General features: G+C 38.6%; 1 protein-coding gene across 1 annotated transcript; it reads right to left on the reverse strand.

Annotated features, from left to right (window-relative positions):
* Positions 1 to 5,181: 5,181 nt before the first annotated feature.
* LOC112315835 (histone H2A.Z-like) lies at positions 5,182 to 5,724 on the reverse strand. Its single transcript, XM_045203712.2, has 2 exons — positions 5,654 to 5,724; positions 5,182 to 5,560 (listed from the first exon to the last, which is right to left on the reverse strand). The coding sequence occupies exons 1-2, from the start codon at positions 5,722 to 5,724 to the stop codon at positions 5,221 to 5,223; spliced, it is 411 nt and encodes a 136-aa protein (XP_045059647.2). The 3' UTR covers positions 5,182 to 5,220.
* Between the last annotated feature and the right edge of the window lie 9,150 nt (positions 5,725 to 14,874).

The following is a 14,874-nucleotide window of genomic DNA, read 5'->3' on the forward strand; positions in this document are numbered from 1 at the left end:
AATAACGACAAGGATATTGTGGCATTGAACAATGCACTAGACCAAATGGACTTAACTGATATATATATATAGAACTTTTCATCCAAAAGAAGCAAAATACACATTCTTTTAAAATACACATGGAACATTTTCAAAGATGGGCCACATGATGGACACAAAACAAGCCTCAACAAATTCAAGAAAATTGAAATCATATAGAGAATCTTCTCAGACCAAAAGGGCCTGAAACCAGGAATTGACCCAAAAGAAAAAAACTCAAAAACACTCAAATTCATGGAGATTGAATAGCATGCTATTAAACAATGAATAGGTTAAGAATGACATCAAGAAAGAAATAAAAAAAGTTTCTGGAAACAAATGAAAATGAACTCACAATAGTCCAAAACTTATGGAACACAGCAAAGGCAGTCCTGAGAGGGAAGTTCATAGCAATACAAGCCTACCTAAAAAAGATAGAAACATTTCAAATAAACAGCTGAACCCTTCACCTACAAGAACTGGAGGAACAACAACAAAGACAGCCCAGAGCAAGTAGAAGGAAGGAAATAACCAGGATCAGAGCAGAATTAAATGACACAGAGACTAAAAGCACAATTGTAAGGATCAACGAATCCAGGAGTTGGTTCTTTGAAAAGATAAACAAAATCAACAAGCCTTTAAGCAGACTCATCAAGAAAAAAAGAGAGAGGACCCAAATAAACACAATCAGAAATAAAAGAGGAGAAATTACAACAGACGCCACAGAAATACAAAGGATTGTAAGAAATTACTACAAAGAACTGTATGCCAAGAAATTTGAAAACCTAGGTGAAATGGACACATTTCTAGAAAAATGTAATCTTCCAAAACTGAATGAAGAAGAAGCAGAAAGCCTGAACAGACCAATAACACCTGATGAAATTGAAGCTGTAATCAAAAAACTCCAAGCACACAAAAGCCATAAACTGGAAAGTTTCACAGGAGAGTTTACAAAACATTTAAGGGAGAGCTAACCCCTATCATTCACAGACTTTTAAAAAAAAATCCAAGAAGAGGGAAGACTTCCAAACTCTTTTTATGAGACCAGCATCATCCTCAACCCAAAACCAGATAAAGACACAACAAAGAAAGAAAACTTCAGGCCAATATCGCTGATGAACATAGATGCTAAAATCCTCAACAAGATATGGGCAGACCGCATCCAGCAATACGTTAAAAAGATCATACACAATGATCAAGTGGGACTCATCCCAGGGATGGAAGGATGGTACAATATTCACAAATTGATAAGCGAAATACATCACATACACAAAAGGAATTACAAAAATCACATGATCATATCAATAGATGAAGAAAAAGCATTTGATAAAGTACAGCACCCATTTTTGATAAAAAGCACTTAGCAAAATGGAAATAGAGGGAGCATTCCTCAACATAATAAAGGCCATATATGAGAGACCTACAGCTAACATCATACTCAATGGACAAAAACTTAAAGCTTTCCCACTAAGATCCAGAACAAGACAAGGATGTCTGCTTTCACCACTTTTATTAAATAAACATAGTATTGGAAGTCCTAGCCACAGCAATCAGACAACAAAAAGAACTAAAAGGCATCCAAATTGGAAAGGAGGAAGCAAAACTGTCAGTTTGCAGATGACATGATAGTGTACTTAAAAAAACATACAGACTCCACCAAAAAACTACTTGATCTAATAAGTGAATTTGGCAAAACAGCAGGATACAAAGTCAATACTCAGAAATCAAAGGCATTTTTGTTTACGAACAATGAAATATCAGAAACAGAAATCAGGGGGAAAATCCCATTTGATATAACAATGAGAAAAATAAAATACCTTGGAATAAACCTAACCAAGGAGGTAAAAGACCTGTGCTCAGAAAACTACACAACACTGAAGAAAGAAATTAAGAAAGACACAAAAACAAATGGAAGCATGTACCATGTTCAAGGACTGGAAGAATTAACTACATCAAAATGTCTATACTACCCAAAGCAATTTATAGATTCAATGAAAACCCTATTAAAATAGCAGTGACATATTTCACAGACACAAAACGAGCACTTCAAAAATTTATATGGAACCATAAATGACACTGAATAGCTGTAGCAATTTTCAGAAAGAAGAACAAAGTAGGTGGGAATCACCATACCTGACATCAAACTATATTACAAGGCCCCAGTAATCAAAACAGCCTGGTACTGGCATAAGAACAGATACATAGATCAATAAAACAGAATAGAGAGCCCAGGAATAAACCCAAGTCTCTATGGTCAATTAATATTCAACAAAGTGTTCAGAAACATAGAATGGAATCAAAATAGCCTCTTCAACAAACAGTGTTGGGAGATCTGGACAGCTACATGCAAGAAAATGAAACTTGCACCAACTTACACCATAACCAAAAATAAACTCAAGGTGGATAAAAGACTTAAATATAAGTCATGATACCATAAAAGTCCTAGAGGAGAATATAGGCAAGAAAATCTCAGATATTCCACATAGCAATATTTTGACTGGTATGTCCCCTAGAGCAAGGGACATAGAGGAAAGAATAAACAAATGGGACCTCATCAAATTAAAAAGCTTCTGCCTGGCTAAAGAAAACATTAGCAAAATGAAAAAGGAACCAGCTGTATGGGAAAATATATTTGCCAATGATATCTTGGACAAGGCTTTGATCTCCAAAATATATAAAGAACTCACACAACTCCACTCCAGGAAGACTAAGAATCCAATTAAAAAATGAGCAAAAGACCTGAACAGACATTTCTCCAAGGAGGACATACACAGGCCCAGAGACAAATGAAAGGATGCTCAGCATCACTAGTCATCAGAGAGATGCAAATTAAAACCACAATGAGATACCACTTCACACAGGTCAGAATGACCATCATAAACAAATCGACAAACAATAAGTACTAGCAGGGTTGTGGAGAAAAGGGAACCCTAATGCACTGTTGGTGGAAATTCAAACTAGTGTGTCCTCTGTTAAAACAATATGGAATTTCCTCAAGTAACTAGAAATGGAATTGCTTTTTGACCCAGCAATTCCACTGCTGCGTTTATACCCTAAGGATCCTGAAACACTAATTCAAAAGAACCTATGCACCCCAATGTTCATAGCAACACAATATACAATAGCCAAGTGCTGGAAGCAGACTAGGTGCCCATCGGTAAATGAGTGGATCAATAAACTATGGTACATTTACATCATGGAAAGAATGAAGGAGCTCCTACCCTTCGCGACAACATGGGTGGAACTGGATGGTATTATGCTAAGTGAAGTAAGCCAAGCGCTGAAAGACAAATACCATATGATCTCACATATAAGTGGAACCTAATTAACAAAACTGGCAAGCAAAATATAGCCAGGGACATTGAAATCGACAACAAAATGACAGTAACCAGAGGGGAGGGGAGAGGAAAATAACATAGGAAAGCAGGAAATGGGACATAAATGAACATGAATGAGGGACCTCTGGACACAGCCAACGTGGGGTGGGATTGAGGGTGGGAGGTGGGCGTGGGTAGTACAGGGGAAAGTAGTGGTGGGAAAATGGAGACAACTGTATTTGAACATCAATTAAAAAAAGTGAAAAAAGAGAAAAAGAAAAATGTATTAAAAATAAATAATTTTTTTAAAAAGAAAAGAAAAAGGACCTTGCACCTCAATTGCACTGGTCAAAATTCACGTTGAGCCATTGTTACTCACAAAGACCAACTCCAATGTTTAAAATTGAGTGAAGATTATGGTCCAGCTATTGACATAGAAGCCTCTGAGGAAGATTCTTCTTTGTCTGTTAAATACTTATTTGAGCCTGGGACAGTGATTTGAAGCTGAAATTGAGGTATCACCTGATTAATCATTTGACACATGTCAAATTGCTGAGCTTGGAATAACATTTTGCAAGTGATAGGAAACCTGGCAAGTCTCAGTGACTGCTATCCTCCATCAGTCTACTTCAGGGACCCCATACAGCCTACACTATTATTTTGGCCTTATCATTAGCTTACAGTGGATGAGGAGCCATGATAATAGGTAAGGTTCTTATTCATTAATTTTTTTAAATGAACACCAATCCTCCAGCCCTCCTGTCTATGACACACTGCTTCTATGTGGAGCTTATGACATTAAATTTTTATGTGGCGGAACTGTTGAGGTCCCAAGGAACACCTCACCCTCTTGGTTAAGAATGAAGTCTTTCCTGAATGGAAGGTCATGCTCTGGCAAAGGAAGTGGAAAATTGTGAATTTATCATTGTGCAATATTGGCCTAATGAAAGATACCTATGGATGAGGCAAATAGGGAACAGGGATCAAGTGGGACAGCTGGTACCTGTGGTCAGGTTTCACAGCTCATGTAGGGAGTCTCTATGTTGGCAAAACTTGTTTTGTTTTTTTTTATTGAATGAGTCAGCAAAATTTTTTACAACCAAATGCTTGAAAAGGATGTGTGTTGTTGATTAAATAAAATAAGAAAATGTTTTGAAAGTTTTTAAATGCTATTCAATTCGCTTGAATAGTTGCATAATGTAATATGTGGATCTTTCAGCAAAGTTAACACCATTATACAGAATCATACAAATTATTTTTAAATATACCAGATGAATACAAAGTATAAAGAATAATAATAAACATCTATGTAATCAGCACCTAGTTTAACAAATAAAAATTACCTTTACTTAAAATTTTTAGAGTATACTTGCTGACTTCAACAAAATATAGCCAAAGTCCCTGTGACCACTCTTTGAGAGTTTTCCCTACACCCAGATATAACAACTACCCTGAATTTGGTGCTTACCATTCCAATGCATTCTTTTTATACTTTTACTGTGATTGATTGTGATGCATGTTTTTAAATTTTAAAGTAGCATGTTATATGTATTCCCTCATAACTTTCTTTTGCACAATATTATGTTTAAAAATTCATTAATGTTTGTTCATGATGCTTTAGTTTGTTTTCTTTTGGCAGAGGGAATATGACCTTTACTGAGTTTATCCCCAGGGTAAAAATAATGTCTATACAAAATCAAATGTTTGTTACTGTAACTTTTACATCACAATTAAAATCCAAACGGTTTTTTAAAAACAGTGAACTCAATCAAAACCCATTACTTCAGAATCAATAGCTTCTTTGAAACCACAGTAACACTAAAATGTGGTTGATTCAAATGCAGAAATTTGGTTAGTTGGAAAGCTAATTAAACTTCCAACTTGCTCAAACAGAATTATAAAAAGGCAAAATTGTGTTTTTCACAGAGATACAGTCCACTGGAATCACCAACACTGGACAGCTGTTAGAGTATTTAGAGTCCTGAGATAAGAAATCCTGGCATCCTTTGGTCAGTCTTCTGTTGTTCTTTCTTCCAAGAGATTTGTGGATGTGTGGAATGACACCACCACCAGCAATTGTAGCCTTGATGAGAGAGTTCAATTCTTCATCTCCGCAAAAAGCAAGTAGCAAATGAGGACAGGTAATACACTTTACCTTTAAGTCTTTTGATGTATGTCCTGCCAATTCAAGTACCTCTATGGTGAGGCACTCCAGAATGGCTGCACTGTAAACAGCCGCAGTGACGCCTACACGTCCCTGACTGGTCATCCTAGATTTCAGGTGCAGACGAATACAGCCCACTGGAAATGCAAACCACCTCTCTGGGAGTGGGGAAACCACCTTTGTCTTATCCTTTCCAAAGTCTTTCCCAGACTTATCACCAGCCATTTCAAGTTCTGTGGAGGCTCAAACAAGCAAGGCAGAGAAAGGACTAGTCAGTTACACACCCAGCAAAATCCCACTGCCTGTTCTGATGCACAATGATTCAAACTGCCTCTAATGTGTTTTCACTGCTGTATAATATTTCTCTATATGAATAAACTATAATGGTGGATATTTGAGTTTTTTTCTTTGTTTTGCTTTCTTTGTGTAAAAGAAAGTTGAAATGCATGTCTCCTTGAGCACATATTCGAAGAGACTTTTAGTCCCTCTGCCTAAAAGCAGAATTACATTGTTATCAGGTGGAGGCCTCATCAAGAGTATCAGATATTATGGAATCATTTTCCAATTGATTGAAGTAATTGTCACTACTGTTGCCTCATCAGGTGCTAGCACCTGATATTGTCAGACTTCCATTTTTGCTGATTTTCTTCATGTGAAATGAACTCTTATGGTGATTTTAATTTGTATTTCTCTGATATTTTATTAGTTTACTGGGAATTTGGTTTTCCTTTCCTGTGAGTTACTTGTCAACTCTGCAGTCCAGTTTTTAATTGAGTTATTTGTCTTTTCAATTGTAATTTATGGAACATCTACATATATTTATTCTTTATTCTAATACAAGTATATATATTACAAATATCTTCTCCCAACCTATGATGAAACTTTTCTTTTTTCAGGGAATTTTTTAGATAAAAATTATTTTACTTTAATGTAGTTAAATTTACCAATATTATCTTTTACAGTTTGTCTTTTTTTGTGTCTTCAAACAAGGTGCAAAGTGGTGTAGCTACAGTATACTATAATTTGTGGGAAAGGTGGGTGGGGAAGAAGATAAATTGTATTTTGTATACATATGAAGAAAATTTGAAAATATGTAAAGAAACTATTAACTGTAGCTATTTGGGGTAGAGGGTAGTTGTGCAGGGTTTGTGCAGGGGCAGAACTAAGTGGGCAATCTAGGAACAAATAAATAAATCTAGTTACAACATAGTAACTAGATTACAATTTAGTAACAAATAATGAAGTCAGAAGCAAGACTTTCTTTTCAACAAATGGGCAGGGTGAGTACTGTCCTGCTAGAAATTTCTCTCACCAGTTGTTGCAAAATGACATTTACTTGGAGCAAGTCTGGAAAGTTTTTGGATTTTATTGCCAAGATTCAAGTAGAAGTCCTGCCAATTATCTTTGTGGTCTCAGGATACCACAAGAGGATTCCCGTAAATTTCCAGTGGGTCTGAAATTCAAGGAAAATGTGTATTGGTTGCTGATCCCAATATATAAGGAAAAACAGATTAATAGCAAGCAGCTGTTTAAATGGATAGGAATGATATTTCCTTATTGTGATAGGCATGGTTCTAAAACAGGAGCTTTATTAATAGCTTGACTTCATTAGACCTGTTGACCCCAAGAAGGACTCCTTGTGATTAACTGGGTCCAAATTTATAATCAGAGCCTAGCAACTATTGCTTACAGGAAGCCACTCACACAATCTGCATTTCAGAGGAAAGCCACAAACTGGGCTACTAAGCCTCCTGCATTGTGATCCTGCAGTTTGAACCAACCCTTATAAAAGAGTTCCTGGAATTGTATTTCTATCAAGGGACTGAGATGAGCACCCTCCAATTGGAGCTGTGCAGCTATATCCTCATTTCCATCTTTACTGACCAAAGTGGCTCCATAATGACCATCAGGACATATGATTCCAACCAATCAGGACAGTGCAATTTGGACCAATCAAACTGCAAATTTGAATTCTTCATTTGTATAAAAATGGACCAATCAGGGATCAAAGCAAGTCCTTTCTCTTCATATGTGAGCCTCCCCCATTGTCTTGAGGGAGCTTACATTTAGTTTCCACTGCAGGCTGCATCTTCCTAGTTTGCCAACTGTTCACCTGAATAAAGTATCTCTTTTTATTACACCCCATGCTAGGGATTTGTGTTGGTGGCAGCAACCTTTTATTGACAGACCCCTCTCCACAAAGTTTGAGCAATGTCTTCTGGGAATGCAACTTGATTTGACCTATCCAGTCAGGTCTATGAATGAATTGCCCTTAACATCTTATAGTAATTTAACACATTATCCATCATATAGATATTTCACCAATGCATAATCATTAGTGACCAGACATCTCTTAGGCCTATCTATTCATATTTCATGTGGGAAGGGTCCTAGTCTTCTGTTTCTTATAACACTCATGTGCATTCAAATTAGACAGAACATCTGGCCACTGTACTTTGGATAAATAAACTGGCATGATCCTTGGCCAGTTTGATTTTTTTTAAGTTCTACGTTGATGAGCTAGGTGCATTAAAATAAAATAAAATAACACCATATTAGTCTCCAAGAATTATGAATGTAGGATCTGATTTTGGAGAAGAGCAGTATTTGATAGAATTGCCAGAGGAATAGTCAGTTGATAAAGAACCAAAACACCTGTGGATAATTGCCACAGCCGTGGCTGTGTTATTAACCAAACTAACTATTTTTTAACAACCAAAACAGAAAGTAAGAAAGAACTTGAGAAATGTTCATTTGTCCAGAAGTGAGAAACTCCTGTTTTTACAATTAATAAAGTACTCAAAACATAGCCACAGTCCATCTACATGTTAATTTTTGAAATGAGTAACCACTCTGGAGAAGCAATGTTTGCAACCTATGCAAAATGCATGAAAACAGTGAGACTCAACTGTCTCACCATGAGCATAGACCACAAAACAAGAGATGAATTTTCATTTCTCTCAGCTACCTCAGTTTTACATTTTTTTTTTAAATTTCAAGATACCTTTGCAAAGGAAAAACACTTCTCCTGTGTGTTCCTCCTTTACTCTCACACTACTACCACATTCACAATACTTCACTTCTGACACCGAATGTGTGAGTTTTCCACAAGTCAAGCAAGTCTTCTTGATACCTACCATCTGGTGTCCTACAATTCGATTCAGTTTTGATACTACCTACCTGGCGATAGCATCAGATCCCACAGATTAAGGTCTCAGTCCCACAAGACTGCTGCCACTTTAGACATCAATCACAAGTCCCCAGGTTGTCACCTGTACTTCTAACCAAATCGCTATAAATTGGGGTTTCCTTGATCCTTTCTTGAGTTCAATAATTTGCTAGAACAGCTCACAGAACTCAGGGAAATACTTATGTTTGCCAGTTTATTGTATCATAAAGGAAATCATAAAGGATACACATAAATAAACAGATGAAGAAGAACACAGGGTGAAGTCTGGGAGGATCTCAAGCACAGGAGCTTGTCCCCATGGAGTTGGGGTGCTGTATCCTCCTCATACATGTAGATATTCATCAGCCCAGAAGCTCTCTGAACCCAATGTTATTGGGATTTTTATGATCAATTATTAACTCCATTCCAAGGCTTTTCTGGAAAATGGCATAGGGAGGCTGAAAATGTCAAGCTTCTAATTATGGCTTGGTCTTTTTGTGAGCAGCCTCCCATCTAGGAGCCCACCAAGAATTGCTTCATTAGAACAAAAGACATTTCTATCACCCAGAAAGTTCCAAGGGATTTAGGAATCTTGTCAAATACCAGGGTTAAAGACCAAACATTAGAACAAAAGATGCAGCTAGTGGAAATTACAAGGCTTTCAGGAGCTCTGTGCCATCAACTGGGGCAGAGACTATATATATATAGTCTCTGATATATATATATCTCTTTCCAGATGGTATCCAGTCCTGTAATATGAAAAATAAAGACATTTATTGAAGAAGATACAAGATACAAGAAACATTGTTCATAGGCAATAATGCCTCAGTCACCTTCAAAGTAGGCTGGAGACCTCACACAGTTCTCCCAATTGCCATCAGCTGTCCCGTCATATTTTCCTGAATCTCATTGAAGTTCTGAAATTTCTTCCCTTTCAAAGGTGATTTTACTTTTAGGGAAATCCGTAAGTCACAGGGTGCCAAATCAGAGCTGTAGTGGGGCTGAGTCACCTGGGTGATTTGATGTTTCACCAAAAAACTCCGCATGAGACATGATGCATGAGCAGGCGCATTGTCATGATGAAGCTGCCAATCACCAGTTGCCCATATCTGTGGCCTTCTGAATCATCTGGATAGTTTCTGCCAAGGAATGTTTAAGCTTAACACAAAATTTGGTGCAGACTCGTTGCTCTACTCACTCAGTCATTTTGAATGCAATGGCCACACAGTGGTGTCTACTCAATGGTGTCTACTCAAGGGTGTCTACTGCTCACTCAGTGGTGTCTACTGCCTCCACAGATCTGTATAGTGAAGTAATCATTGTTCATGCATGTGCATTCCAGTCTACTCTCCTTGGAAGCCAGGTTACATCGATGTCATGCAAACCATTCTCATTGTATTAACAATTACTGGACTTTTTCCAGACAGACCTTGTATATTTCACAACTTTATTTTTTATTCTAACTTTTAAATCATTTTTTATTTTCAATTACAGTTGACCTACATTATTACGTTAATTTAAGGTGTATACCCCAGTGATTAGACATTACATAACTTAATAAGCGATCTCATATGGATAAATCTGGCACACATCTTACACCAAACATAATTTTAGACTATTATTGACTATATTCCCTGTGCTGTCATTACATCCCAAGGACTATTCTGTAACAATCAATTTGAATTTCTTAATCCTTTCACCTTTTCTTGCTCACTCCCCCAAGACCTCCATTCCATCTGACAACAGTCAAAACATTTTCTGTATCTATGATTCTGTTTCTGTTCTGCCTCTTTGTTTATTTTGGGCTTTTATGTTCAATTGTTAATAGATATGTAGTTATTGCCATTTTATTGTTCATATTTTTTATCATCTTCTTCTTAAAGAAGACCTTTCAACATTTCATATTGTACTGGTTTAGCTTTTTCTTGTCTGGGAAGCTCTTTATCAGTTCTTATATTTTAAATCATAGTTTTGCTGGATCAAGTAATCTTAGTTTTCATCACTTTGAATATTTCTTGCCACTTTCTTTGGCCTGCGAAGTTTCTTTTGAGAAATCACCTCACAGTCTCATGGGAGCTCCCTAGTAGGTACTACTTTTCTCTTATTGCTTTTAAGATTCTTTCTTTCTTTGTTTTTATATCTTTGGCATTTTAATTATGATGTATTTTGGTCTGGGCCTCTTTCGGTTCATCTTATTGCGGACTCTACACTCCCTGAACTTGTATGTCTATTTCCTTCACCAAGGTAGGGGAAGTTTTCTGTCATTATTTTTTTCAAATAGGTTTTAAATTTCTCTCTCTCCTCCTTCCAGCATTCCCATGATGTGAATGTTGGTACACTTGAAGTTGTCTCAGAGGCTCTTTACACTATCCTCATTTTTTTAATTCTTTTTTTCTTTTTGCTCTTCTGATTGGGTGTTTTTTGCTTCCTTATATTTAAAATTGCTGATTTGATTCTTGGTTTCATCCACTCTACTGTTGATTCCCTGTAAATTATCCTTTGTTTCCATTAGTGTATCATTTACTTCTGTCTGGTTCTTTTTTGTGCTGTGGATGTCTTCACTGAGTTCAGTGAGCATCCTTATAACCAGCGTTTTGAACTCTGCATCTAGTAAATTGCTTGTCTCCATTTTGTTTAGTTCTTTTTCTGGAGTATTGCTCTGTTTTTTCATTTGGGCCATGTTTCTTTGTCTCCTCATGTTGGCAACCTCCCTGTGTTTGTTTCTGTGTATTAGGTAGAGCTGCTATGTCTCCCAGGCTTAGTAGAGTGGACTAATGTAGTAGATGTTCTATAGGGTCCAGTGACATAGCCTCCCATATTGCCAAAGCTAGATATTCAAGGTGTGCCCCCATGTGGCCCGTATACCCTCCTCTTGTACGTGAGCCTTGGTTGCTGTTGGCACATCAATGGGAAGGATTTACCCAGGCTGATCAGCTGAAAGAACTGATTGTGACCCCTGACAACCAACCTCCCACCACCTTGGAGGATCAGCTGCACAGTGACCTAATCCACAGGGCAGAAATTCCTTCAGCAGGGTTCTGGTCAGCAGCCTACTGAGTCCATCCCTTGAGTGTATCACTTGTGGAGGTGCTTGAGTGGTAGTGCTTTAATGTGACCTGAGGCTGTCCACTAGGTGCGCTGGCTCTGGGGCCAAGGTCAGCCACTACCTGTGTCCTGTACAAGGCCGCCTGGCGTAAGCTACAAAGCGGTCTGCAGATGGCTGCTACTTGTGCTAGGCTTAGAGGTACCCAGGTGAGGCCAAGTTGTGAACCAAGACTGGCTGCCTCTTCAGTTGGGCCTCGGACCACTTAGTAAGAGGAGAGGTATGGAGCTTGCTCAGGTCAGATACTACTTGTTTAAGACAATTTAGGGAAATCTGAAGCATGAATCAAGGCAAGCCACTCATATGGAAAAGCCACTGGAAACAGCTTGGGAGGCCAGAAATTTGGGTGAGGCAGGACCTCAGGGAATCACCAGGGTGGGACAAACAGTGTGAGCCAGGTTGATATACTCTCCAATATAGTGCCTGTTGCTGGCTCTGGGGGCGAAGGCTTAGCAAAGGAAAAATGGGCTCTGGAATCACCTCTGTTTGGGAGTAAGTTACCCCTACAAACCTCATCATGATGCTAGACAATTCATTTCCTTCCTGTATGTGTCTAGTGCCTTTCAAGCTGCTGCCCCACTGCTGGAGCTCAGAGGGAGTGAGTCCAAGTAAGTCTGTGCACAGGCCCTTTAAGAGAAACTGCTTGGGACTCCAGAAGTTTTCATCTTCCTCAGCCTCAATCCCCACTGTTTTTTACAACCAGAAGTTATAGGTACTTCTCTTTCTGGTACTGCAACCCTGGGAAGAAGGTCCTTGTGTGGGGCTGGAATCCCATGCTCCTCAGGAGGGCCCTCCGAAGCTGATATATCACTCCTGATTTTGGCCACCACACATGAGTGTTGGACCAGCCCATTTTGCATCTCTGTCCTTCCTACCAGTCCTGATGTGGTTTCTTATTTAGTTCCCTAGTTGTAGGACTTCCAGTCAGTTCAATTTCTTGTGGTTCTGAATGATGGTTGTTCTGTAGTTTAGTTGTCATTTTGATGTTGTTGTAAGAGGAGGTGAGTGCTGTGCTTACCTATGCCATCACCTTGACCAGGAGTATTTCACAACTTCAGTATGATAGTTACATTATTTGATAGTCAAAACAATGTTTTAAATGATATTTATTTAAGCCTTTCATACTATGACTTACAAAACAAATCTTATCAAGTATTTTATAAGAAAATACGTTGACTGGACTTTCAGCCAAGATGGAGACATAGGTAGACACACTGTGCCTCCTCACACAACCAAAAGAAGGACAACAACAAATTTAAAAACAAAAAACAACCAGAACATACAGAAAATAGAACTGTATGGCAATCCAACAACCAAGGAGTTAAAGAAGAAGTATTCATCCAGACTGGTAGGAGAGATGGAGACAGCAGGCTGGGTGGAGGAGACTCAAGACAAGCCAGTGGCTGACAGACCGGACGAGGCAGTGGCTGGTGGACTGGGTGGTCCCACGTTTGCCTGCACATAAACCGGAGGAACAACCGGGGAGTGAGATAGACTGTGCAGCCCAGGGTCCCAGTGTGGGGGAAAAAGCCTCAAAGCCTCTGAGTGAAAATATGTATGGAGGTTGAGTCGGCAGGAGAAACTCCTAGCCCCACAGGAGAGTTCGTTGGAGAGACCCACAGGGTCCTAGAATGTACACAAACCCACCCACCCAAGAATCAGCACCAGAAGGGCCCAATTTGATTGTGGATAGTGGAGGAAGTGACTGACATCCAGCAGAGAGTGTAGCAAGTGACACTGTTACCTCTAGGTCCCCTCCCCAACGCACAGCATCACAATGCAGAGATATGGGTTGCCCTGCCCTAGTGAACACCTAAGGCTCCACCCCTTACTACGTAATAGATACCATGAGACTAAATAAATAAATAAATAAAATTGCCCAAATGAAAGAACGGATCAAATCTCCAGAAAAAATACAACTAAGCAACAAAGACATAGCCAACCTATCAGATGCACAGTTCAAAACACTGGTAATCAGGATGCTCACAGAACTGGTTGAATATGTTCACAAATTAGAGGAAAAAATGAAGGCTATGAAAAGTGAAATAAAGGGAAATATACAGGGAAACAACAGTGATGGGAAGGAAACTGGGACTCAAGTGAACGGTTTGGAGCAGAAGGAAGAAATAAACATTCAACCAGAACAGAATGAAGAAACAAGAATTCAAAAAATTGAGGAAAAGTTTAGGAACCTCCAGGACATCTTTAAACATTCCAACATCCGAACCATAGGGGTGCCAGAAGGAGAAGAGGAAGACCTAGAAATTGAAAACTTATTTGAACAAATAATTCAGGAGAACTTCCCCAAGCTGACAAAGGAAATAAACTTCCAGGAAGTCCAGGAAGCTCAGAGAGCCCCCAAAGAAGCTGGGCCCAAGGAAGCACACACGAAGGCACATCATAATTATATTACCCTAGATTAAAGATAAGGAGAGAATCTTAAAAGCAGCAAGAGGAAAGGACACAGTTACCTAAAAGGAGTTCCCATCAGACTATCAGCTGATTTCTCAAAAGAAACCTTGCAGGCAAGAAGGGGCTGGAAAGAAGTATTCCAAGTCGTGAAAGTCAAGGGCCTACATCTGAGAATACTGTATCTAGCAAAGCTATCATTTAGAATGGAAGGGCAGATAAAGTGCTTCCCAGATAAGGTCAAGGTAAAGGAATTTATCATCACCCAGCCCTTATTATATGAAACATTAAAGGGACTTATCCAAGAAAAAGGAGATCAAAAATATAAACAGTAAAATGACAACAAACTCACAGCTAACAACAACTGAACCTAAAAACAAAAACAAACTAAGCAAACAACTAAAACAGGAACAGAATCACAGTAATTAAGGTCACATGGAGGGTTATCAGCAGGGGAGTGGGAGAGGAAGAGAGGGGGAAAGGGTACAGAGAATATGTAGCATAAATGGTAGGTAGAAAATAGACAGGGGGAGGTTAAGAATAGTATAGGAAGTGTAGAAGCCAAAGAACTTATATGTATGACCCTTGGACATGCACTGAAGGGGGAGAATGCAGGTGGGAGGGGTTGTGCAGGGTGGAGGGGAATAAATAGGGGAAAATGGGACAACTGTAATAGCATAATCAATATAATATA

Source organism: Desmodus rotundus, chromosome 12, assembly GCF_022682495.2.
Source record: "Desmodus rotundus isolate HL8 chromosome 12, HLdesRot8A.1, whole genome shotgun sequence".
NCBI lineage: Eukaryota > Metazoa > Chordata > Mammalia > Chiroptera > Phyllostomidae > Desmodus > Desmodus rotundus.

Excerpts from the sequence above, each read along its gene's own strand:
- LOC112315835 (XM_045203712.2), bottom strand. The coding sequence starts at position 5,724 with ATGGCTGGTGATAAGTCTGGGAAAGACTTTGGAAAGGATAAGACAAAG. Across the intron at positions 5,561-5,653 it reads GTTTCCCCACTCCCAGAGAG|TGCAGCCATTCTGGAGTGCC; the intron begins GTGGTTTGCATT and ends GGCTGTTTACAG.